This window comes from Giraffa tippelskirchi, chromosome 10, assembly GCF_054371585.1.
Source record: "Giraffa tippelskirchi isolate mGirTip1 chromosome 10, T2T-mGirTip1v1.2.pri, whole genome shotgun sequence".
Taxonomy (NCBI): Eukaryota; Metazoa; Chordata; class Mammalia; order Artiodactyla; family Giraffidae; genus Giraffa; species Giraffa tippelskirchi.
The window spans coordinates 78,639,001-78,663,125 of record NC_137284.1 but is presented as its reverse complement, the minus strand read 5'-3'; the positions used below and the strand labels follow the sequence as shown (position 1 = coordinate 78,663,125).

General features: G+C 37.2%; 1 protein-coding gene and 1 long non-coding RNA gene across 21 annotated transcripts in view; one reads left to right on the top strand and one right to left on the bottom strand.

Annotated features, from left to right (window-relative positions):
• The first annotated feature begins 6 nt into the window (after window positions 1–6).
• Window positions 7–21,283, top strand: LOC145524369 (uncharacterized). Its single transcript, XR_014067445.1, has 3 exons — window positions 7–269; window positions 18,342–18,461; window positions 18,557–21,283. It is a non-coding gene; the product is annotated as an uncharacterized LOC145524369 (long non-coding RNA).
• KLHL7 (kelch like family member 7) overlaps window positions 5,256–24,125 on the bottom strand; it is a 56,688-nt gene continuing 37,818 nt past the window's right edge. For 18 of the 20 annotated variants that reach the window (XM_081536423.1, XM_081536434.1, XM_081536427.1 and 15 more), the window contains 4 exons: window positions 13,925–14,165; window positions 11,532–11,733; window positions 8,006–8,103; window positions 5,256–6,668 (listed from right to left, as the gene is read on the bottom strand). In XM_081536423.1, the coding sequence (XP_081392549.1) occupies window positions 6,385–6,668; window positions 8,006–8,103; window positions 11,532–11,733; window positions 13,925–14,165 (825 nt within the window). In that variant the 3' untranslated portion in view covers window positions 5,256–6,384. The remainder of the gene's footprint in view (window positions 6,669–8,005; window positions 8,104–11,531; window positions 11,734–13,924; window positions 14,166–24,125) is intronic. The other 2 variants (XR_014067442.1, XM_081536438.1) reach the window with 2 other exon arrangements.

The window sequence follows — 24,125 nt, the reverse complement described above, 5'->3', positions numbered from 1 at the left end:
AGAGCTTGACGCAGGATCTCGTTCGAGGTAGGTAGGCTTGAGATCTCAAATGAGAGGAGAGAAAGTTGGTCAGGCAAACCAAGGACTTCAGCTCTGGGAGGAGTATTAGCTGTGGTTTGAGAAGCATAGTCGTATTTTCATTTGTAACTGCTTAGTATAAACCTGGCCAGCCGTTCATCAGGATGGGTAACGATGTAAGCCAGAAGTAACGTTTACAGGAAAGATTAAGGACAAACTGCAACTAAAAGTATAACAACCGGCATCTTTGGGTGAGTACTACATTCTTACACAGAGAAACTTTGTTCTTTTAAAACCCACGTGAACGTTGTTATGTGAACTTTTATCAGTAATAATGAAACATTCCACTCGTTGCCTAGAGGATCTAAGACGCCTGACACAGAGAAGCAGCTTCTATTTCTAACCAGGTGCAGAGCTGCGGATAGGGGGATTCCTGAAAAGAACGGTACGTGGTTTCCAAGGAAACATGACCCTACATCCACTTCTCACTTCAGGTCTGGTGTTGATGAATCATTCCACTGCTCTGCTATGCTTTGGGAGTATCAAAACTGTTTCATTTAGATTTTACTTGAACTCTACCTTTCCCACTAATCCTACAACTACCTTTTCCATTGTGTGGTGAGACACACTACAGTTCCTCTAGTGTGCCGTCTCCTTGCTCGCAATGAGTCGATAGATCTGTTGGATTACAGTTTTGTCCCTGGTAGTTTAAAATAAAAAGATTAGCCATTGTTCTTGCTCATATACTTTGGATTTTGAAGACAGTGGAATCTACAGAGCACTGAGAATAACTGGTGCAATCTAGTATATATTTTTTTAAAATTCGTTTCATATCTTTTGAAAAAAAAAATTGTGGGAGAGTTACATGTAGGTGTAATACAAAGAACGTTTTCCTGATCCACTTGAGACTATATTATAGACCTGATGCCCCACCACCCAATTATTTTATTTCCTACAAACAAGGACATTCTACCTAACCACAATATAATAACCAAAATCAGGACATTAGTATTGCTGCATACTACTAATCCTTAGATTCTATTCTTATTTTGCCTTAAAAATATCCCAGTAATGTCCTTTAAGCAACAAAGATGCAGTTCAAAATTACCATTGCCTTACTCATATTTCTTCAGGCTTCTTCATTCTGGAATATTTTCTCAGTCTCTCCTTGACTTTCATTACCTTGACTCTATTAAAGATTATAGCAGTTTTATAGAATTTCCTTAATGCAGACTTAAGTGTTTTGTTAATTAGATTTAGATTATGCATCTTTGGCATCCATGGTCTTCACAATGCACCTGTCAAGTTGTGCACATCAGTTTGTCCCATTAATTGTAATGTTCACTTTGATCACTTCAGGTGTTATCTGGCAAGCTGCTCCACTGTAAAATTACTTTTTTTCTCTTTGCTATTAATAACAAAAGGGAGAGACTTTGAAAGTATGTAAAACCTCATTCCTCACCAAACTTTTAATTCACTCATTTATTTATTCCTGTCAGTATGGACTTAAGAGTTTCCAATTTTATTCACTGGGTTATACTTTGTTACTATCATTTATTTTCATGTACAAATCATTCCCAATTGAAACATCTCATGCTTCTTTGAGCACTTCACTTTCTGGTCTAAAAGATGCTCCAGGGTCATATGACACTTTCCCTGCTCTCCAAGGAGACCTGGGTGTTTTTTGGTGGTACTTAGAAGCCAAGATCTGAGCTCTTAAGTTTGTTCGTTGCTTCTGTGATATCTTTGTTCCCAAATCCTTTCATGGGCATTGCTAGAGAATATATACTATAGAGAGACACATTTACATCAATGCACATTTCGGTTTCTATATGTATGACTTCACACTTTGATAGCCTCCAATTTCACCAAGATCACAGAATTCATTTTATTTCCCCTCTTTTTTTTTTTTCCCTCTTTCACAGTGAGAAACTTGGCTGCCATTATTCTTAACATATCTATTTTGAGCAGTCCCCTTGTGGTAACCAATCTCTCTTTGTGGTCAATGACTTCTCATCCATGCAGATGCCAGCATATATGAGGACTTTGCTGGCCTCAAAGACCTAAAATAATACCAGTTAGGCTGAAGCTTTAAATGAGGGTGAGGGTGGAGAAGATAAAGTGCTGTGTGAGATGATGAGAGTCAAGGGCTGAGGAATGTAGAACTCAGTAGTGATAGGGGAGGAGTAGATGGAAATCAGGAGAGTGGGGCCATAGGAAGAAAACGTTTAATTTCAAGGTGACAGAATAAAAATACCTCTGCCTCCCTTTCCGCTTGAAAATATCTCAAAATAAGAGGGAAAACAAGCAAAAACTTTGTCTTTGATTATACTAGGAGATAACCATAATTTCAAACCACAATTTATGAAGACTGAATGTACATAGAAGAGTACATAGTAAATTTCTTAGAGGAAGAGTCATATTCCTTTAAGGTGGACAACTGATGTCCCCAGAGAAGGCTGAAAATTAAGAGGCCTCAAGAATTAAGAACCACCAGGTATTGCAAAAGGGTGAGCTGTTCACCCCTACCTGATGGGAGATAGGTATTTTTCTTTACAAAAAGGTAAGAAAAGAGGCTTCAGAGTCCAGGACGTAAATATAGAGGGGCAAGTTATGGTACTGACAAAGAGGAACCAAACTATGCCTGTTGAATGGTGCTTTGCCTGAGCTCAGAAATCCTTCAGCCAGGAGGACAGTCTCTTCCTAGTTTGCTCTCCCCCTCGCAAAGGGTGGGAGCTTGGAAGTTTTTTTTTCTGGAGAATCAGACATCCCAGAAAAGTATCTATGGATCTTTTACCAATCTCCAACAAAAATGGGCAGCCATTTCCTTATCATACAATGAAGTTCTCTGACACTTCAGCTCACACTTGTACACTAAAGTTCACAATTTTTTAACATCTCATTTTAAATATAAATGCACAGCCAAGGACTAGATATTTGAGGAAAGATTCCAACAGGAAAGATCAAAGCAATTGAAAAAGAAATGAGAAGAAAGAGAAACACACCAATAGCATAAGTAATGTTAAGGTGGCTCAGATGGTAAAGAATCTGCCTGCAGTGCAGGAGACCTGGGTTTGATCCCTGGGTGGGGAAGATCCCCTGAATCTGGAGGAGGGCGTTGCAACCCACTCCAGTATTCTTGCCTGAAGAATTCCATGGACAGAGGAGCCTGGTGGGCTATAGTCCTTGGGTTTGCAGAGTCAGACACAACTGAGTGACACACACACACACACACAAGCAAACTAAAATGTCCTAAGGACAACCTGAAACAAGACCAACATGCTGTAGAAAAGGACAATCATAAAAAGAAAACTGCTCTTGGAGATTAAACATGGATAGTGCTAACAAATTCAATGGATGGTTGGAAGACAGGGAAATCCCCTACAAGAACTGAATAAACCAGACCTTGAATCCCATTTTACACCTTTGTTATCAGAAGAGGCTAAAGCTCTGGAAAGTAAAAAAGCTTTCTAGTTAGTAAGAGTGACATTTCAACAGAAATACAGACTGCTGGTTTTTAAAAACGGCTCCTTTTCATGACTTAATTTTTCAGGTTTTTCAAAGCTAGGTCACAATTGTAATTAATGTGTTTGATAGCTACAACTTTTTTCAAGACATTAAAATTTCATATTCACACTGTGATTTTCAAAAGTATAAACTGAATTGTTATGTCATCTAAGTAGTATCACTGCAAAAAATACAATATTAACAATCACATGTCTACTAAAAAGAAAATAGAGCACTTTATAGGATAGGAATTTTGGGTGGGAGAGCAATAGAAAATGTACTTACCAACATATTATACTTATTATCCTGATGTCAACAATATCATAGACTATTTCCAGGACAGAAAACAGACAATAATTAGAATTACTAAGTTTACTAAGGAAAAACACACACACTTCATTATAATCTACATCAAAGCTATCTGCATACTTATCATACTGCGTTCTAGTCAGCAGATACAGCCTAAAGAAATGGGTAATCTATTTAAAATACCTTAAACAGTTGTATATTCCATATGGGAAATTATTTAAGTAATATTAAGTAACTACATTATACAACCAAATTGCAATATGACCAATCAGTATTCTACCCTCAAAAATATTACACGTTTTTCCCAACAGAGAGCAAAGGTCAAAACCCAACATAAAATTGTTCAGAATAACCAAATCTAGAAAAAGAAAGATTAATGGTTACCTAGGGATGGGGTCCTTTGGAAGATAGAACTGAGTTGAGTAATGTCTCCCTAAAACTCTAAAATGAGACCTTATTTTGGAGACAGTCATTGGTTAAGATAAAGAGGTGTGTGATTCATGTTGAGGTTTGACAGAAAACAACAAAATTCTGTAAAGCAATTATCCTTCAATTAAAAAATAAATTTAAAAAATATAAAGAGGTGCATGCATGCGTGCATGCATGCTAAGTGTGTGCTAAGTTGCTTCAGTCATGTCCGACTCTTTGCGACCCCAGACTGTAGCCCGCCAGGTTCCTCTGTCCTTGGGATTCTCCAGGAGGGAATACTGGAATGGGTTGCCATGCTCTCCACCAATGAGGAGGGTGAGCTAAATCCAATGACTTCTAACAGTACCAGAAGACAGAGAGAGACACACGCGAAAAAGGACATGTGAAGACAGAGGCAATGACTGGAGTGATGCAGTTTTAAGTCAACAAATCCCTGGCTTGCCGGCAGCCACCAGAAGCTACAGGAGAGGCAAGAGAAGTTTTTCCCTCAGAAACTCCAGAAGGAATCAACCCTTTCAATACTTTGATTTAGGATTTCTGGCTTCCCAAACTGTGAAAGAGTAAATTTCTGTTGTTTTAAGCAATGAAGTTTATGGTAACTTGTTATAGGAGCCATTAGAAAGTAATACAGGGAAAATGGGGAGTAACTGCTAATAAGTATAGGGTTTCTTTTTATGGTGAAGACAGTGTTCCATAATTAGGGTGACGGTTGCATAACTGTACATATATTTAAGATCAGTGAATGGTACACTTTAAACAAGTGAATTGTATGACACATAAATTAATAGAACTGTAATGTACATAAAACCTTACATAAATGGAAATATATCTACCATAATCTTTTATAATCCCCTTTTCATTTAAACATTTTTAGGTCTTAAGATTATAACCCTCATATGAAGAATAAAAATTTAAAAAGAAACATTGCTTCACAAGTTAAGAACAAAACCTACCTAACACATTTAAAGTGAAGAATGAACTTAGCAGTCTACTTGAAGTTTAAAAATATTTAATATAATCAGGTTTAAAAACATTGATGGTAACAGCTTTACATGGCTCATTCCATACATTTCATAATGTAAAAGGGCAAAACATTACTAGGAAAGAAATGAACAGTTGGGTTTGTAAAAGATTTAGTGATCACATATAAGTAGTTAATATGACAAATATTTAACTCAATTACAAAACTTTTAGAGACAACTGGGTCAAATTTGCTGATATGTTACGCTAAGGAAAAGAAATTATGTACCTTTTTAATCTATAAGAAGTTCAAATTTAACATTGACAGTGTATAACTCTCAGTGATATTCTAGTGACCTAGAATTTCCTATAAGTAGCTTTCTTTTGCTAGGTAATATTAACAGAGTGAGCACTGAAGAGGTATAATCCTTTTTTAATCCCTGGGTTAAAAAAGTGACATAAATTAATGATGGGTGCTAAGCTTGACATTTTGTGTTAAAAAGATGGAATTATTTAATTGTACTGAATATATTTCATGAGGAGTTGATTACATTTTAACTCCCAAAATGTATTTATGAGGTTTTATGAGATACAAGTGTATGCTTTGACTCACTCTGGCTTGCTTTTAAAATGGAATACATTTGGCACTAAATAGAACAAATGAAGACAAGCAAAATTATATGAGACTAAGCTGCTCCATCAGAACTATTTTTGACTTACAATTCATACTATTTCTTAGTTTTTGACTGAAGAGAAACAGACATAACTACGTAGCACTTCTATGATGTATGAAAATAGAATCTAGAGCTAACATGAGACTGCTTCAATCATGAGTCAGCCCCACATTCTGCCATAATCATACTCACAAGTGTGAAATCCACTTAAGAATTCATATTTTCACCAAGTTCCTATAATTTTACAAGTTTTCTCTCTAGATTTGTTCTTGGTTATATGGCCAGCTGAAATACAGTCTTTCAATTAAGGAAGGAAATCCATATAAAAGAAAATCTATTTTACATGAATCTTACTTTACTTGAAACTTCCCTGAAAAAAAAAAAAAAACAAAAACACCAAACTAAAACTTTGTTACTGCACTCTTGGAACAAAGTACGGGTGGCCATATTTTTGAGTCTCCAATGAATCTTGAAGTTCTCTCATTTTTCATGTTTCAAGGGTTTCTTCATTTGCTCCGCAAGTATCAACAACACAGATTAAACAACTTGTCACTGGAAAAGCTCGGACTTTGGAGTTGGCGACCCATTTGTCTGTTTCAGTATTATATTCAAGGATGTTTCCTAATCGACCCACACCTTGAAAACCAGCCAAGACATAAACTATAGAGCCGACTGCTGCACACTTCACTGTTACTCCCTTCCATGGCATTGGTGAGACCATCTTCCATTCGTTTAACTTAATATCATAATATTCCACATTGTCCAGACCACCTTCAAAAAAATAAAACATGAACAACTATGTGAACAATTCTACGATCTCTTAAAGTAATAATTCTTCATATTTTTCCAAACATTTTTTATGAAAAAGTTCAAACATACAGAAAAGTTGTAACAATTTTACAATGAATCCTTCCATATCTACTATCTAAATTCTTATCTGACTTGAACACAGTAGGAATTTAACTTATTTTTTATTTATCATTTTAGAACCATCAATACTTAAAATTTATTCTATAAAACTAAAAATTGTTCTATCTGCTGTGGCAAAATTAAAAAGGAAACCACTCAGTGAAGTTTCTTTCTGATTAAGTTTGATTATAATGATTCAAACGTTCTTTTTCCTTCTACCATTTATCTGTCAGCATTTTATGAAAAATAGCAATGGAAAGAGACAGAAGAAGGAAAAGAAGTTATTTCTTTGTTATTCTTAAAGATTGAAGGTACTGACTAAAATGAGCTTTGTAGAATCTATCTGTAGATTCAGTCCAAATTCTACATTATTAAAAGCAATTTCTTGGACTTCCTTGGTGACTCAGTGGTAAAGAATCTGTCTGCCAGTGCAGGAGAAGACATGAATTTGATCCTTGATCCAGGAAGATCCCACATGCTGCCGAGCAACTAAGCCTGTGTGCCACAACTACTGAGCCTGAGCTCTAGAGCTCAGGAGCTACAGTTACTGAAGCCCACATGCTCTAGAGCCTGTGCTCTGCAACAAGAGAAGCCTGCACACCATAACTAGAAAGTAGCTCCCTCTCACCACAACTAGAGAAAAGGCTGCGCATCAATGAAGACCAAGCACAGCCAAAAATAGATAAATACAATTTTTTTAAAGCAATAAGTTAAGATTCTTTTGTACAATATTATTTATGAAAATAAAAATATCAAATTTAATCAATTATAAGAGTAATACTGATATGTTCATGAAGTGTTTAAAAATGTTGAGGAAACAGTGCTGTTCAGAGCCTGGATACAAGACCTAAAACCTAAATTTAAAAGTTTTAAAAGTTGTATTAAAGTTCAGATATTTCTGTCACTCAACAGTTGTTAAGCCATTGTGATGCCATTCCCCAGAGGGTATTTGAAAATACACAAAAGCCATCTGAGACTGTCACAGTGACTGCTGGCTATTACCTACATTCATGGACAGGAATGTTAAACGTATTACGACGTTTCATAAAATGTTAGTTCCCAGAAACTAGAAAAATAAATTTAATGATGTATGTAATTAATGCTTGTATCAAGATCTCAAGAAACATTTTTATAATTTAGGATAAGGAAATATCAGCAAATTCACTGATAATGTTGAGCAGTGGATTAATATCACATACCTAAGCCATTCTGACCACCCACAGCAAATATCTTGTCTTTTACAAATACCAGCCCATGATTCTTTCTGGCTTCAATCATTGGACACAGCTCAGTCCACCTGAAAAAAAATGAAGGAAAGTGTTTAGTATACTTGTTCACAAGAAGTAAAAGGACTTATATGAATTGTCTGTTACCCAAGTAAGTGCCCATTTACAGCTCACATACGTGTATACACACACAAATATGCACATCTGAAAAGCTAGAAAACAAAAGTTAACTGGTTTTGAGTGATTTACAGGTGGGGTAAAAAGAGATTTTCTTCCTTTCAACTCCAATAAAATATGGGAAATGGAGGCTATCTGGAGACTACTGTCATGTTTTTGGAAGAAATCCACTTCCTATAGTTCACAATAACTTGTAGAACAGTAACAAATAAGAAAGGGAAGATGTGTAAGGAAATATAAGGTATTAATACTGTCATATGTGGTTTTAATTAATATTTACATAAGTAAGTAAAACACAAATTTATCTTGGGCCTCTAGCAAATTAGCCTATGTGTTACTATTCACACATCCATCTTTAAATATACACTTAGAACTTTTAGGCAGCTCTAGTAACTAAAGTACTACTATCATTCTGTCACATTAATAACTTATTAGCACACTGCTGTGTTCACAGGCTCTATTATAAAGAATGAGATTGAGAATATAATGTGGACACACATCGGAGAATAATTCACAGGTAGCTTTAAACACACAATTTTGTTACTTTTTCTATGAGATTCAATCTCTGTTTTTGCCTAAACTCCCAGACATATAACTGACGCCTGTGATTGTGCAGGTGGTGCTCTTAACGGGCGATATAAATCAAAAGGCTCCAGACAACCACACACAAAAAAAAGGAGGGGGGGGAATCTGGCGTAAGTGTAACTCTCTAATATGGTTATTTATAACTCTTCTTTTTAGAGCATAATGAAGAACTCTGAAATATCAACAACTCTTGTAGCCTTATATTTACATACTTCTGGTTTATTTTAAAAATAGTTCTGACAGTCACTACTCTCATTTTTTGAGCATTTGGTTAAAGACCTCCCATTTTTCAGGATAAACACAAGAGGAAAAGGTCAGCGTCCAACTCAGAAGTGGGAGAGCCTGTACTCGGCCTCTGACAGGCTCTGCACTCGGTGAGCTGTCAAAGTGCATTAAACAGAGTATCTGACTGGGAAAACCTCAATACACGTACCCCTTTCTTTATGATATAAAATAAGAGAATTTACACTAGCTTTTCACTTAGGAAAATTTAGGGAATTTAAATGTAATAGAAAATATACAGAATTCAATTTTAATACATAAGCTCAATACATACAAAAGAAATGCTAGGTTGTGTAAGTTTAAAAATATTCCCCAAACTGATTATATTCACCTAGTTTTTTAAAAAATATTGATGTTGTAGATTCCTTTATACTTTTCTCCCGCTACTGTGAACAAGAATATATTCATTTACACTGATACTGCCTGAATACAGATCTCAACATTTAGAAGCCTGGAGTTTATATGGTATGGGTTCTACTTTTAAGACCTTTTTAAGAAACAATAATTAGGCAGCAGAGTGAATGAGATTACAGTTTCCCAACCTGTGTGCTTTCTGAGTATAGAATTTATGGGAGGCAAAGTAGAGACTGGTACAGGAGGGAGGACCGTCTGTATACACCCTGCTCCTACCGTTGAGGACAAGAGGGGCTGGATAGCTAACTGGCTGGATGGACGGTAGGATTAGGATAAGGCGTATCCCCAGTGAGGAGAAGGCAATGGCACCCCACTCCAGTACTCTTGCCTGGAAAATCCCATGGACAGAGGAGCCTAGTAGGCTACAGTCCATGGGGTCGCGAAGAGTCGGACACGACTGAGCGACTTCACTTTCACTTTTCCCTTTCATGCACTGGAGAAGGAAATGGCAACCCACTCCAGTATTCTTGCCTGGAGAATCCCAGGGACGGCGGAGCCTGGTGGGCTGCCGTCTATGGGGTCGCACAGAGTCGGACACGACTGAAGCGACTTAGCAGCAGCAGCAGCAGCATCCCCAGTGAGCCCTGGCCAGTACAAAGGTACATTTTTAAAAAACATTGAGAAGTATTAGGTTTGATGATCCCAAGAGATTTCCTAGTCTCAACACTTTAGCAAAAGGTAAGTTTTAAGATAGAAGTGCTAGTTGCTCAGTCGTGTCCGACTCTTTGTGACCTCATGGACTGTGGCCCTCCATGCTCCTCTGTTCATGGGATTTCCCAGGCAAGAATACTGGAGTGGGTTGCTATCCCCTTCTCCAGGAGATCTTCCCAACCTAGGGAGTGAACCCAGGTCTCTTACATTGCAGGCAGATTCTTTACTGTCTGAGCTACTAAGGAAGCCCCAAGTTTCAAGATAAGCTTCTTTCAATTCTGTTCCTAACATGGGAGACTAGTAGAGCAAAAAATGAGAAAAGAACAATTGCAACCGCACTTTTGTCTGGGAAAAGAGTTAATGGTTTTGCTTCCATAAATCCTTCAAAAGTAGGTGGGAAGCCAAATAAACAGCTGCAAATGACAATCATATTTTATAATTAAATGTTTACTCTTAACTTAAAAAAAGCAATAGCTAGAGTAGAAGATTTGTATGTTCTGTAGCCCAGCAGTATTTTCTAAATACAAACCTTGAGCACAAGAGTTTTGGTGCAGTTCTTTGGCATAACATTTAAGTTGAACATATTTACCCAATAATTTTTTCTAGTAAAGGAAGAACAATCCTTTCAAATGAACAAGTGAATTTTCTTATTAAAGGTCTGTGTATGTTTCTGATTAATAATAAAAGGTCTGACTGGAATATCACCTGTGTTCATTTTCTCATTAGTCAGTTACACTATACTTACCACCACTCCCACTATTCAATAACTAGGTGCATTTCCTTTGCCTGTACTGGATGGGTTCTGTCATTAACAAGATCAGAAAAAACTGGCTAACCGTTTATTTCTTTATATTTTGCTTTTTTAAAAGGAGTTTACTTCCCAGTTGATTAAGAATAATTTTATTTAATGTGAATCCAAACATACTTTAGTAAGCACAAATTTTAAAAAAAGACATTATACTTAGGGCTATCATTCATTAAAGCTATGAACCAGTATATAATATTTACAATTAAAGGCAAATTTACCACTGATTGTACATTGTTTCCCCTCTCTACATTTCCTGATATCTCAAAAAAAAAAAAAGGCATTTTGAGTCTGATGAATTAGTCATATTTGCTCATCCTCAGGCATTTATTGCACAAGCAGGAAAGAAAGAGAGGGGCTCCCACAAGATACAAGGTCAAGTCATTTCTTAAGGTGTAGAGGAAGGGTCCAACCTATACACATGCCCCTAAACCTAGCACATTCTAAAGTGTATGTATTAATACACTCTTAATATAAGAACAAAATCCTTCTGTTGGGTTCCTTCTGCCTTTTGAGATTTTCTTCCTTGGAGCTTAAAGAATACAGTTAATAGTGAAGTAATATTTTTAAATTGATGATACATACGTTTCTGTGGCAGGATCATAGACTTCACAGGAATTCAAGACTCGCCCGGAAACGTTGTTCCCTAAACTTCCACCACAAACATAGATCAGGCCATTGGCTTCCACCATCCCATGGCTGCAGCGCTGAGTCAGCATGCTGGGCTTCGTGTGCCAGCTCTCAGTTCTCGTATCGTAGCACTCAAATAAGTACAGAGCTGAGTTTCCTGTATAAGAAAATGACCCCATCTTGATTAGCTTAGTGTGTGTGTATGTGTGTGGGGGTGTGTGGTAGTGGTGGGAGCTTGGAGTGAGCTGACTGAGGAGCTGAATCATTAATTCCTAGAGGAAAGATTTGAGGGTTGTAGAGTCTTTTCCATTCTCAGCAACAGCAGCAGCAAAACAGAAATAGTTTAAGAAAAAGCTATCCTTGTTTGTATAGACCCTGGAAAATATTCAAAAAAGGATCTGTCAGAGAGCCTTGTTAATTGATAATTAAACTTTCAGAAAAGAAACTGGTTTGATTTCAAAAGGTTTTCATATTAAGTAAGAAACGTTATGTATGTCTTCCAGCCCAGTTATGCATGATAGGAATTAACTAAACGTCAAATGTTTCTATAGAGGAGAAAAACAGCTATTTACAGATGGCAAATCCATACCTTAAATTATAAAACTACGATTTGAGAGTATCCTAAGGATTGTCATTTAGTGTTCTAGAATAGCCACTGCATCATTAACAAAACTATTCTTCCTCACTGTTACCAGCGGTGTAGAGAATATTGTTGTATAAGTAGGCTCTGAAATCATGCCAGTCCATTCTTCAGTATACACTCATAGCATTGTTGTATGTTTCTGGTGTTCTTTGATTATACATTTTAATGGTAAAACACACTCATCCTGTTTTACAACTTCTGCACATTACAGGAGCTCAGTAAAGAGTTTTTTTAAGAAATGATAATATTAAAGGTCAAATGTGTTTTTCTTTCCCAAGAAAAAAAGAAGTTAGAACTTAATGAAATTATTGTTCATCTCCCAGTTTTCTCGACTTTTCTAATGTTTAAAAACAATAGCACCCTTGTAATTCTCTATCAAAACCAAAGCCTACAAAGAGCAAAGATCAAAGAATACCAAATGGAAGAAGTAATATCATAACTAGCAATAACTTCTTTTTAACTTTTTAAACATTTCCAATCTAGTAGATTCAGTCGGTTGACACAAAGGAAATACACAGTATATAGTAGATACAAAAAAAGTTACTAATTAAGTGAAAAACTAAGTAGAGTAAATGATGAAGAAATGAAGTTATCTACTATCTACAAAAAGTATATCTATAAAACACTTCCTACTATATTTAGGATTTATTGTTATTTCAAATATGCTGTATTAGACATTCTGTGAAGAATGCTTTTAAAGAGGGGAAAGGTCACCTCCTGAAGTCACATTTAGAAAATATAACCTTTCTTGTATTCACTTTACAAACATTTGGGGGTGGGGAGTAAAAAATAAATATGCTGACCAAAAGTAAAACATTCTTTGGGCTAATATAAAAATCATCAAAGAAAATAAAAAGACTAACATTTAAATTCCATACCTTATAGTTACTTGGTCTTCCTAGTTTTCTTTATAAGCCCATTATTTAGCTAAAGAAATTACTTGAAAAGATGAAAGCATATAGAATCTAATATGCATCTAGTCTGCATGTAGAATATTCATTTAGAAAAGGAACACTAGTAGACACTAACAAATTATCAATGAGAATGGTTTTTATACCCATACCCACACACCGTTCGGATCAAAAAGCCCAAGATACCATTACCAGTCATTACATTAAAAAGTGAAAGCATGAAGCAAATGAAAAAGATTCATCTTACCTTTTTCTGATACAAAAAAAGCAAAGATAATAGATTTTAAAAGCTTGGCTATAATAAAGAAATCTTAAAGGGTCTACAAGTAAGCCAAATTCTGAAATTTGAAATCTTTAAAGCAAATATGTATGCATGTGTACATTTGTGCTAAGTCACTTCAGTCATGTCTAACTCTGTGACCCTATGCACCGTAGCCCACCAGGCTCCTCTGTCCATGGGATTCTCCAGGCAAGAATACTGGAGCGGGTTGCCATTCCCTTCTCCAAAATTAGGTATATAAAAGAACTAATCCACACGGCACCAGATGACATCAATGAAAGCTTTATCATGACAGAAATTGGATAATTAACATAATTTAAGATGAAGTTCTCTTAATGATTTATACAGAGTAAGGTAAACCTTCAGGGAAATGTGCTCTAAAATATGACAGCTATGTATTTAAATTATGTCAAAAACTATCTGGACAAATAATACCAACTCTTTATTTAGATATAAAAGCCTATATATACACTTGGCTTTAAAGCACAAATACAAATACTGAATAAGTCCTTACCAACTTCGGAACCTCCGGATGTATAAATTTTGCCTTCTGCAGCACACGCAGCAAGGCTGTCTCGAGGTGTTGGAGGGCCCAGTTTGGAATACCAGCTATCCTTAACGACATTATAACAATCCATTCGCTTTATAGGGAAAAGCTGGGAGCCACCCAAAATGTAAACTACATTGTCCCAAAACACGCATGCTGCATCTCTTCGTTTTTCAAAGGGGCAGCGGATGTCTGTCCAGCTATAATCCTGTAATAGGAAAGGACAGGAAGCTTTCAATGACGGAAAAATATAATTGAAAAGGAGGAAGCAAAGATACAGCTGAGAACATACAAAACATAAGAATATGTTAGTTTATCAGTATATAAGAATGTTGGGCTTGAAACTATTATCTAATTTTGTGTGATTTCCTCTTCAGAATGCTGGTTAATTGTGGCAGAAGGCAAGAGGAAGACAGAGATGGCTTTGGGTGTTTTCTGGCTCTAAAATAAACTATAATACATTTGCATTCATCACTACCACCCAATCTTCTACTCCTTCTGTTACTGAGGATAATAATACAAGAAAATTCTAAAATAAGTAGTACTGTTAAAGAAAGACTTTTTAAAAAAGGAAATATGTGCATCCCTTCCTTGCCAGATATATAGTGATGTAAAGAATTAATGGATAATTTGAAGCTTAACTGCCATTATCCTACTGATGTCTAAAGACAGAAGGCATTTTGTAGACTTCTGAGAGATATTTTTTTGTAAATATTCAGTTGAGTCAGTATAGTCAGCCAGACTCTTAAAGCTGTGATATTTGTGATATACTTGGATAATCTGAGTAATCTGGAAGCTCAACCTTTTCCTTCTCAATGAGAAGAAATGAGCGCCTACCAGCACATCACAAAAAAGGCTGCTGACAGCACCACCACTTTTTGTTTGAAGCCTGTGCCCTTCTTCTGTGAAAATATGTGGGGGAATGCTTCCAAAGTTACAGCTTGTTGGATCCTCCCCCTTTTAAAGCAAAGAAGCTACAGTGTTCTGGCTGCATTCTGAAAACGGCTGAAAATAATTTGGGTCAGACTGAAATCCAGACAATTCCTAATCTTATCAAACAAAGCACTGTGTGTGATTCATTAATGCTGAGTTCCCTTTGGGAAAATCTGACTGATATCTATCATGCTAGCTCATCAAAGCATCACAGAACATAAGAAATGATCTCTTCAGGAAAAAGAGCACCTGATGTAGAGTATCTTGATTCCCAGAATGGTAAACATTCTGCTTCTTAGGTGACCAGAAAAACAGAGCCTTAATCCTTTTTTATTCTCAAAGTAGGGTCTATTGAGTCCCCCGGGCTACTCAGTGGTATGTTTATTGGTAGGCACAGAAAACTGTAGGGTAAACATCGTCCTGAAATTTCAGTTTTACTCAATGGATTTGAAAAACTGAGGAAGAATATTTTAGAAATTTGTTTTCTTAAGGAAACGACATAGTACAGAATGGAAAAAAGTAAGCAATAGAATATTCTACAGGGAGCAATATCTCAAAAGCAAACAAAGTTAATCTCTTACATATTATGCAAATTACTCATAATTCCTACCTGACCAGGTTGAATAGCAGAGAAATACAATTTTATTAATTAGATATGTTATATTTAGTGAACCTCAAGTCTTGCCACTCTTATACCCAATTTATTTGATATTAGAAAGTAATATGCAAACAATTCCAAAGATATGTTTAAGAACATGTTTCCAAGCTCTTCCTTAATTTCAGGATGAGAAAGTTGGTCAGACATTCTTTGAAATGGTCTCTAACATCTACTCACCCATGCAGATGCTGGAACTGAAAAAACAAAAATGCTACTTCTTTTAGCTCAATAAACTTACATAGACACTAGGACATGAGGTTCAGAAGAGTGAAGTAATTTGAAAGAGCTTGGTAACAATAATTCTAACTTTCCAGTACTACTCAAGGACCTGAGTAGGGAATGGATGATCATTAAGTCACACAGGGCTTGGTTATGCTTCATACTCAAGAATTAAACTGCTCTCTCAGAACCCTAAGTCCAAGGGAACTGATTAGCTAGTGTGTATGCAGTGTGTGTGTGACACACAGGAATAGGCAATGCTTCTATCTACTTGCAATTTGGGCTCTCATTTCTCTAGAAGTCCTCAAAGTTTTTAAATCTTTTCCAACTCTTCCACTATACATGTTAAACACCATACTTGATAAATACTAGACATATACAATATTCTGCCTAATAGTTCATCTTCTAGGCAGATAAGTGAAATGATCTTTCTTTGCAAGAATTTCTACCTAGAATGAAAAATAAGACTTCATTTCACATAAATAATAATGTTTTATACTTGATCTCATTATATGTATCTGTCAGGTGTTAAATGCACCTTTATCATCTGGCTTAGATTGCATGCAGGGGAGTTTACGGTATTTTTTTCCTGTGTGTATACGGGTCAACCTCCCTTGGAAATATGCCCAATTCCTTCAACCTACTCTTCATCCAAAATAGAGAATGTGATTTAATGTCTGCCCTTTAATAACTTATACTATATAAGTTATATACAGCCTAGGAGATGTGCATAGTTGAAGAAGCAAGCAGAGAGGGGAAAACAACGGATGTGAAGTCAGGCCTGTCAGCTTAGTGGATATGAGTGCCAGGTCTTATTCCACTGATGGGACCACTCCCAATCTGGGGCCTGTAGGTGGAGGAAGAATAACTTATGTCTCTCTGCACACATGGACTATGGGCAAGGTAAAAGCACATGGAGCTTTCATGTTAGCACAGATGGATGAATAGCACTAGAGTCACACTGCATATGTGTGAGCAGGAAATTGTTACCCTAAAAATATAATTTAATTTAGTTAAGTTTTATTATCCATTCTAGGCAAAGTTAGCTTAAACTCAACATTCAAAAAACTAAGATCATGGCATCTGGTCCCACCACTTCATGGCAAACAGATGGGGAAACAATGGGAACACTGACACTTTATTTTGGGGGGCTGCAAAATCACTGCAGATGGTGACTGCAGCCATGAAATTAAAAGACACTTGCTCCTTGGAAGAAAAGTTATGACCAACTAGATAGCATATTCAAAAGCAGAGACATGAATTTGCCAACAAAGATCTGTCTAGTCAAAGCTATGGTTTTTCCAGTAGTCATGTATGCATGTGAGAGTTGGACTATGAAGAAAGCTGAGCGCCAAAGAATTGATGCTTTTGAACTGTGGTGTTGGAGAGGACTCTTGAGAGTCTCTTGGACTGCAAGGAGATCCAACCAGTCCATCCTAAAGGAAGTCAGTCCTGAATATTCATTGGAAGGACTGATGCTGAAGCTGAAGCTCCAATACTTGGCCACTTGATGGGAAGAACTGACTCACTGGAAAAGACCCTGATGCTGGGAAAGATTGAAGGCGGGAGGAGAAGGGGATGAGAGGATGAGATGGTTGGATGGCATCACCAACTCAATGGACATGAGTTTGAGTAAGCTCCGGGAGTTGGTGATGGACAGGGAAGCCTGGCGTGCTGCAGTCCATGGGGTCGTAAAGAGTTGGACACGACTGAGTGACTGAACTGAACTAGGCAAGGTTCTATGCTTAGCTGGTGAGAAGATATGAAAATGAGAAAACTGGAAAGTCTAGAAAAAACACAGGTGGAAGGATTTAAGTTTTGACAAATCACCTATGCATGCATCCCCACATACTATAGAGACATACCCAAGTATAAAGTCCTATCTTTCCTGGTCCCATTCAACCTTTCTTGCCTCTGCTGTGATACATCACATTCTAGACTTTTTTCAGGATCAAGACTTTTTGTTTGCAAGCTACTCTGATTTCCTTTTTCTGAATTCCCACCACACTGAAGCCTGGAGTTGACGACAGAGCACTTCATTACATCTTGTGTGATTTTTCAGCTGTAGGACACTGCTACAGGAAGTGGAAAGCTTCCTGAGTTGATAGAATGTAGTCTTTTTCTTCAAATGCCTTAAGGCGAAAATATCAGCCTGATATTTCCCTTAAGAGAAAAGACTGATTTTATATAATCTACATTCTGAAAACACATGAATCTTCAAATAAGAGAAACACTACACATGTAAATTTTAATAAGATAACCAAAATGCAGTATGAAAGAAACTTTTCAGAAATAAAGACTTGAGAACTTTATTTTGTATCATTTTGAAAGAAAATCAATCAAAACTAGGGGAGAAAGGAGATTTATGCCAGAGGCCACAGCATTCCTAGACATAGTTTCATGAAAAGTACACCTATATCTATATTTTTAAAGGAAAAAGTTAGAATACATTCAGTTAATATTTTATATGCTTTTGCTTTTTATGAAAAAATTTAACAATTAAGATATATTCATACTTAGGATTAAATATATTCTTTTCTTTCTCTTTCTTTCTATCTATCTAAATCGTATCAGTAAGTTTCCCTCGAGAAGTTCTATGAAGCTTGCTGGACAAATCCATCCCAGAGGGTTCTCTTCTTTTCAGACCACCACTGCTGTCATTCTCTATTTTGTACTGAGAGAGTTAATTCTGAGGTAGGTTGATAAGGAGTCTGGGGCCCTCCTTATACAAATATTTTATTTTTCTGCATTCCTTCACCTTAATCACATAAGATGGTTTTTTTCTTTAGATCTGAGTTGTTATGGCAACAATCTATTTTGCCTAAGACCAACTTTCTTCAAGCCCAGAACTAATGATTACACAACAAAACAACTCATCTTGCTCAAGGGTATGTTTTTCCTTAAGCTCTGTACTAATGATTATATTCTTTGGAACTCTGCATTCAAATAGGTCTATCTTTCCTTTTCTCCTTTGCCTTTCAGCTTCTGTTCTTTTCACAGCTATTTGTAAGGCCTCCTCAGACAACCATTTTGCCTGTTTGCATTTCTTTTTCTTGGGGATGGTCTTGATCCCTGCCTCCTGTACAATGTCATGAACCTCCATAGTTCTTCAGGCACTCTGTCTATCAGATCTAATCTCTTGAATCTATTTCTCACTTCCACTGTATAATCATAAGGGATTTGATTTAGGTCATGCCTGAATTATCTAGTGGTTTTCCCTACTTACTTCAATTTAAGTCTGAATTTGGCAATAGGGACTTTATGATCTGAGCCACAGTCAGCTCCCTAGTTTTGTTTTTGCTGACTGTATAGAGCTTCTCCATCTTTGGCTGCAAAGAATATAAACAATCTGCTTTCAGTATTGACCATCTGGTGATGTCCATGTGTAGAGTCTTCTCCTCTGTTGTTGGAAGAGGGTGCTTGCAAACTCTATTAGCCTTTGCCCTGCTTCATCTTGTACTCCAAGGCCAAATTATAGCAAGAATAGAGAGGGGAGATAAGAAAGCCTTCCTCAGTGATCAGTGCAAAGAAATAAGGAAAACAATAGAACGGGAAAGACTAGAGATCTCTTCAAAAAAGTAAGAGATACCAAGGGAATATTTCATGCAAAGATGGGCACAATAAAGGACAGAAATGGTATGCACCTAACAGAAGCAGAAGATATTAAGAAGAGGTGGCAAGAATACACAGAAGAACTGTACAAAAAAGATCTTCATGACTCAGATAATCATGATGGTGTGATCACTCACCTAGAGCCAGATATCCTGGAATGTGAAGTCAAGTGGGCATTAGGAAGCGTCACTATGAACAAAGCTAGTGGAGGTGATTGAATCCCAGTTGAGCTATTTCAAATCCTACAAAATGATGCCGTGAAAGTGCTGCACTCAATATGCCAGCAAATTTGGAAAACTCAGCAATGGCCACAGGACTGGAAAAGGTCAGTTTTCGTTCCAATCCCAAAGAAAGGCAATGCCAAAGAATGCTCAAACTACCGCACGATTGCACTCATCTCACAGACTAGCAAAGTAATGCTCAAAATCCTCCAAGCCAGGCTTCAACAGTATGTGAACCATGAATTCCAGATGTTCAAGCTGGATTTAGAAAAGGCAGAGGAACCAGAGATCAACTGCCAACATCTGCTGGATCATCAAAAAAGCAAGAGAGTTCCAGAAAAACATCTATTTCTGCTTTGTTGACTATGCCAAAGCCTTTGACTGTGTGGATCACAACAAACTGTGGAAAATTCTTCGAGAGATGGGAATACCAGACCTCCTGACCTGCCTCTTGAGAAATCTTTATGCAGGTCAGGAAGCAACAGTTAGAACTGGACATGGAACAGACTGGTTCCAAATTGGGAAAGGAGTACGTCAAGGCTGTATATTGTCACCCTGTTTATTTAACTTATATGCAGAGTACATCATGAGAAATGCTGGGCTGGATGAAGCACAAGCTGGAATCAAGATTGCGGGGAGAAATATCAATAACCTCAGATATGCAGATGACACCACCCTTATGGCAGAAAGCAAAATAGAGCTGAAGAGCTTCTTGATGAAAGTCAAAGAGGAGAGTGAAAAAGTTGGCTTAAAGCTCAACATTCAGAAAACTAAGATCATGGCATCTGGTCCCATCACTTCATGGCAAATAGATGGGGAAACAATGGAAACAGTGACAGCCTTTATTTTTTTGGGCTCCAAAATCACTGCAGATGGTGACTGCAGCCATAAAATTAAAAGACGCTTGCTCCCTGGAAGAAAAGCTATCACCAACCTAGACAGCATATTGAAAAGCAGAGACATTATTTTGCCAACAAAGGTCCATCTAGTCAAAGCTATGGTTTTTCCAGTAGTCATGTATGGATGTGAGAGTTGGACAGTGAAGAAAGCTGAGCGCCAAAGAATTGATTCTTTTGAACTGTGGTGTTGGAGAAGACTCTTGAGAGTCCCTTGGACTGCAACGTGATCCAGCCTGTCCATCCTAAAGGAAACCAGTCCTGAATATTCATTGGAAGGATTGATGCTGAAGCTGAAACTCCAATACTTTGGCCACCTGATGCAAAGAACTGACTCACTGGAAAAGACCCTGATACTGGGAAAGATTGAAGGCCAGAGGAGAAGGAGACGACAGAGGATGAGATGGTTGGATAGCATCACCGACTCAATGGACATGAGTTTGAATAAGCTCCGGGAGTTGGTGATGGACAGGGAACCCCGGTGTGCTGCAGTCCATGGGGTCAAAAAGAGTGGGACACTGAGCTGAACTGAACTGATTATATAACAACAATGTATCTTGCTCGAGGACATGTTTCTCGTTCTTAACAGGAACCTTCTGACTAATCTTGTTATTAAGACTTATGTTGTGGGAGGGGGCCTGGTAAGACCTTTCTATTGTTAGCAACCAGTTGAAAATGTATATAAGGTCTTGATAAGACTGAGGGGGACACTCTCTGCCTCCTTCTGATGTCTCTATCAGAAGCTTTCTCTATCCCTTTTTCACTGTAATAAAACTGCTACACAAAAGCTCTGAGTGATCAAGCCTTGTCTCTGGTCCTGAAGCTAAATTCTCTTCTTCAGAGATCACAAATCTGACACCCTTCAATGTAAGCTATCAGTATCACGACTTTTAACTGGTTACATTCAGTGGCTGCTTCACTGACCTCAGCCTCCGTGTTCTCTAACTGCTTCAAGGTTGTGTACACCTCATACACTTTGAGTTTGAGGGACAGGACTGTGATATATATCCTTCACAATCCCTGCTGCTGCCCAACCCCAAACTTTCAAATTCTGGTTAAACTGCACTTTACAGCCAGCTGACTGTACAATACACTGTCGTACAATCTGTTGTCATTTATAACAGCTGAAGTTAATTATCTCTTATACCGATTACCAATTTTCAAAGAATATCATCACAAGAAACCTATCTGAGCACGATTTAATATTTCTAGAATAATAGTTCTTACTGTGCCTTGGGATCATATGAACAATTACCAAAGGTAGCCAATAGTAATTTCCAAGTGACATGATATAGTAAAAATAGTGATAATTTCTTTCACTCCCAGTTGGTTTCCTTCAGCCTGACTCTTGCCCCCCTAGCATTGCGTTTATGTACCCACTACCCTCTAGCTAATTCCAGGATGACTAGAATCCTTCAAAACACCACACCGATTTATCTTTCCTAGTCTCCTTATCCTTTCCCACCTAAGGCCCTCAATCAAATGCCTACAACTTTGTTTCTGTCTTCTCTCAGTCTTTTAAGGGGACTCATCTGTTAACTGGTAATAATTATGGCTGACTGTGGCTTATGAGAGTGACTCTGAAGTCACCCCTCCCACGGTGAGTCGTATTTTCACCAAGGTTTCTTGCAGACACAGCGATTAAACACAAAAGGAACTGATCGCTGAAGCGGGGAACTTCAGGTACCACTCCTATGTGGCGTACAAGGGCTGTGAGGCTGACTTTAGAACAAAACTACAAAAGTGTGTTATGGAGATGCTTGATAAGGAAAAAAAGAGAGGCTATCAATATTCCTATTTTGGGAAACATTCTAAGAGGCACTCTACTGAGAATTCACCTCAGAATGTGTTCTAATCTCTTCTGTCTGAACTTGAGGACCACCAAACTGCCTGCAAACAATCAGGTGTGAGAAATACCTAATGTGCATAAGCTGCAAAGAACACTGGTTTTAGCACTAGTACCTATTATACTGACAACTAAGAATGTTTAAAGCACACCCATGTTGACCCATACTTGTATTCCAGCAATGTCAGTCCCTGGGGGATACAGCTATGGGTCCAACCCACCTGGGATTACTGCTGTCCTTTGTGGATATTCTGTTCTGACAGATGCTCCTGATCATTTCAGCAGTACTCACTCTTGGACTTCGGTACACTACTTGTACAACACTCTGCTGGTGACAAACACCACTGATGTACTCTTACAAAAACTTCTCTAATTTTTTAATGTAACAACATTTTCCCATAAGGTTTATACTTCTTTTATGCACAAGTCTTGTAAAATCATATGCAACACCTTGATGATCGTGTAGGACTCTCTCCATACACAATGGGCCAGACACTAGGCTCAGTGATGAGTCTACTTCAGAGTTGTGAGCAGGAAAAGGTACTTAGAGGCAATTCTCTGGCAGTCCAGTGTTAGGACTCCATTCTCTCATTGCTGAGGGTCCTGGTAGGGGAACTAAAAGTCCCACAAGTGTGCAGTGGTGAAGCCAAAAGAAACAGATAGTCAGCATAAACCTTTTGAATCTGATGGTTCTGTAAAACATGGCGCCATTGGTTTTCTGCCTTTGCAGCCAGGATGGTCCTCACTGCGCTGTTCTTACTCCTGTCTGGTTTTAGCAGGGTACATGCAGAATCCCTTTTTCTCTGGGGCAGAGTCTCCTATTTCTCCACGATGTCAAAGTGGTGAGCCAAGACCCCTAGAAAGTTTTAAGTCCTCAAAGCTTATCATTTCACTGACAGGAATAGTCCAAATAATCTGGTCAATTAAGTCAACTTTTATTTTGGCATCAGTATTATAAAACATTCCCATGCTACAATTTGAGAACACAAATTCTGAGAACAGAGCACTGGATTCAGACAAATAACTCTTCAGTAATCATTAAACACTTGATAAAAATAGGGACAGTGGGGAAGGGGAGACTCAGCAGAATTCATGAAAGGACCATGACAAGAACAGTATCATTTCAATTCAATATAGCAACCCAAGATTTCTACTACTTTATCTACTTAGCTACTAGAAAAAATATTAATATTTTTTATCATCTTTCAATCAGCAATTAATATAAATATTTGCTGCTTCTCATGAGTGATATCCAAGGAATATCTAAAGACAACACTTTATAGGGATACTGCTTAATTCTAGGTAATTCAATTAAGTAGTACTGCTTAAATTGTCTCTTTGAAGATCAATTCAGTGAAAATAATCATTTGGAACAGGTATAGGACACATTATCAATGGGTTCCATTAATGATAGTTAAAACCACTTTAACATCTATGAAAATATTAAATTCAAGAATTTTAAAACAATTCCTATACAGTATTTATTATTAAGCAGTCTACTTGAAATGGAAAACGAAATAATGTTCACTTTGGAGATTCAAGGTAAATAATAACTTATAGAGAAATCAGCCTCCAGACTTTTAATATTAGAAATAACAAAGACAATCAACTTATATTAAAATATTAAATAAAAGTAAATGGTGAAAATTTTTAAGATGTAGAGTTCAGCAAAAAGAAAGGAGAGGGTAGAAAACTTCCAACAGAAATATTTAATAAATATTAAAATGGGGTGCTAATAGTATTAACATTAGGAAATGAGTAATAATTGATGTAATAAGAATGT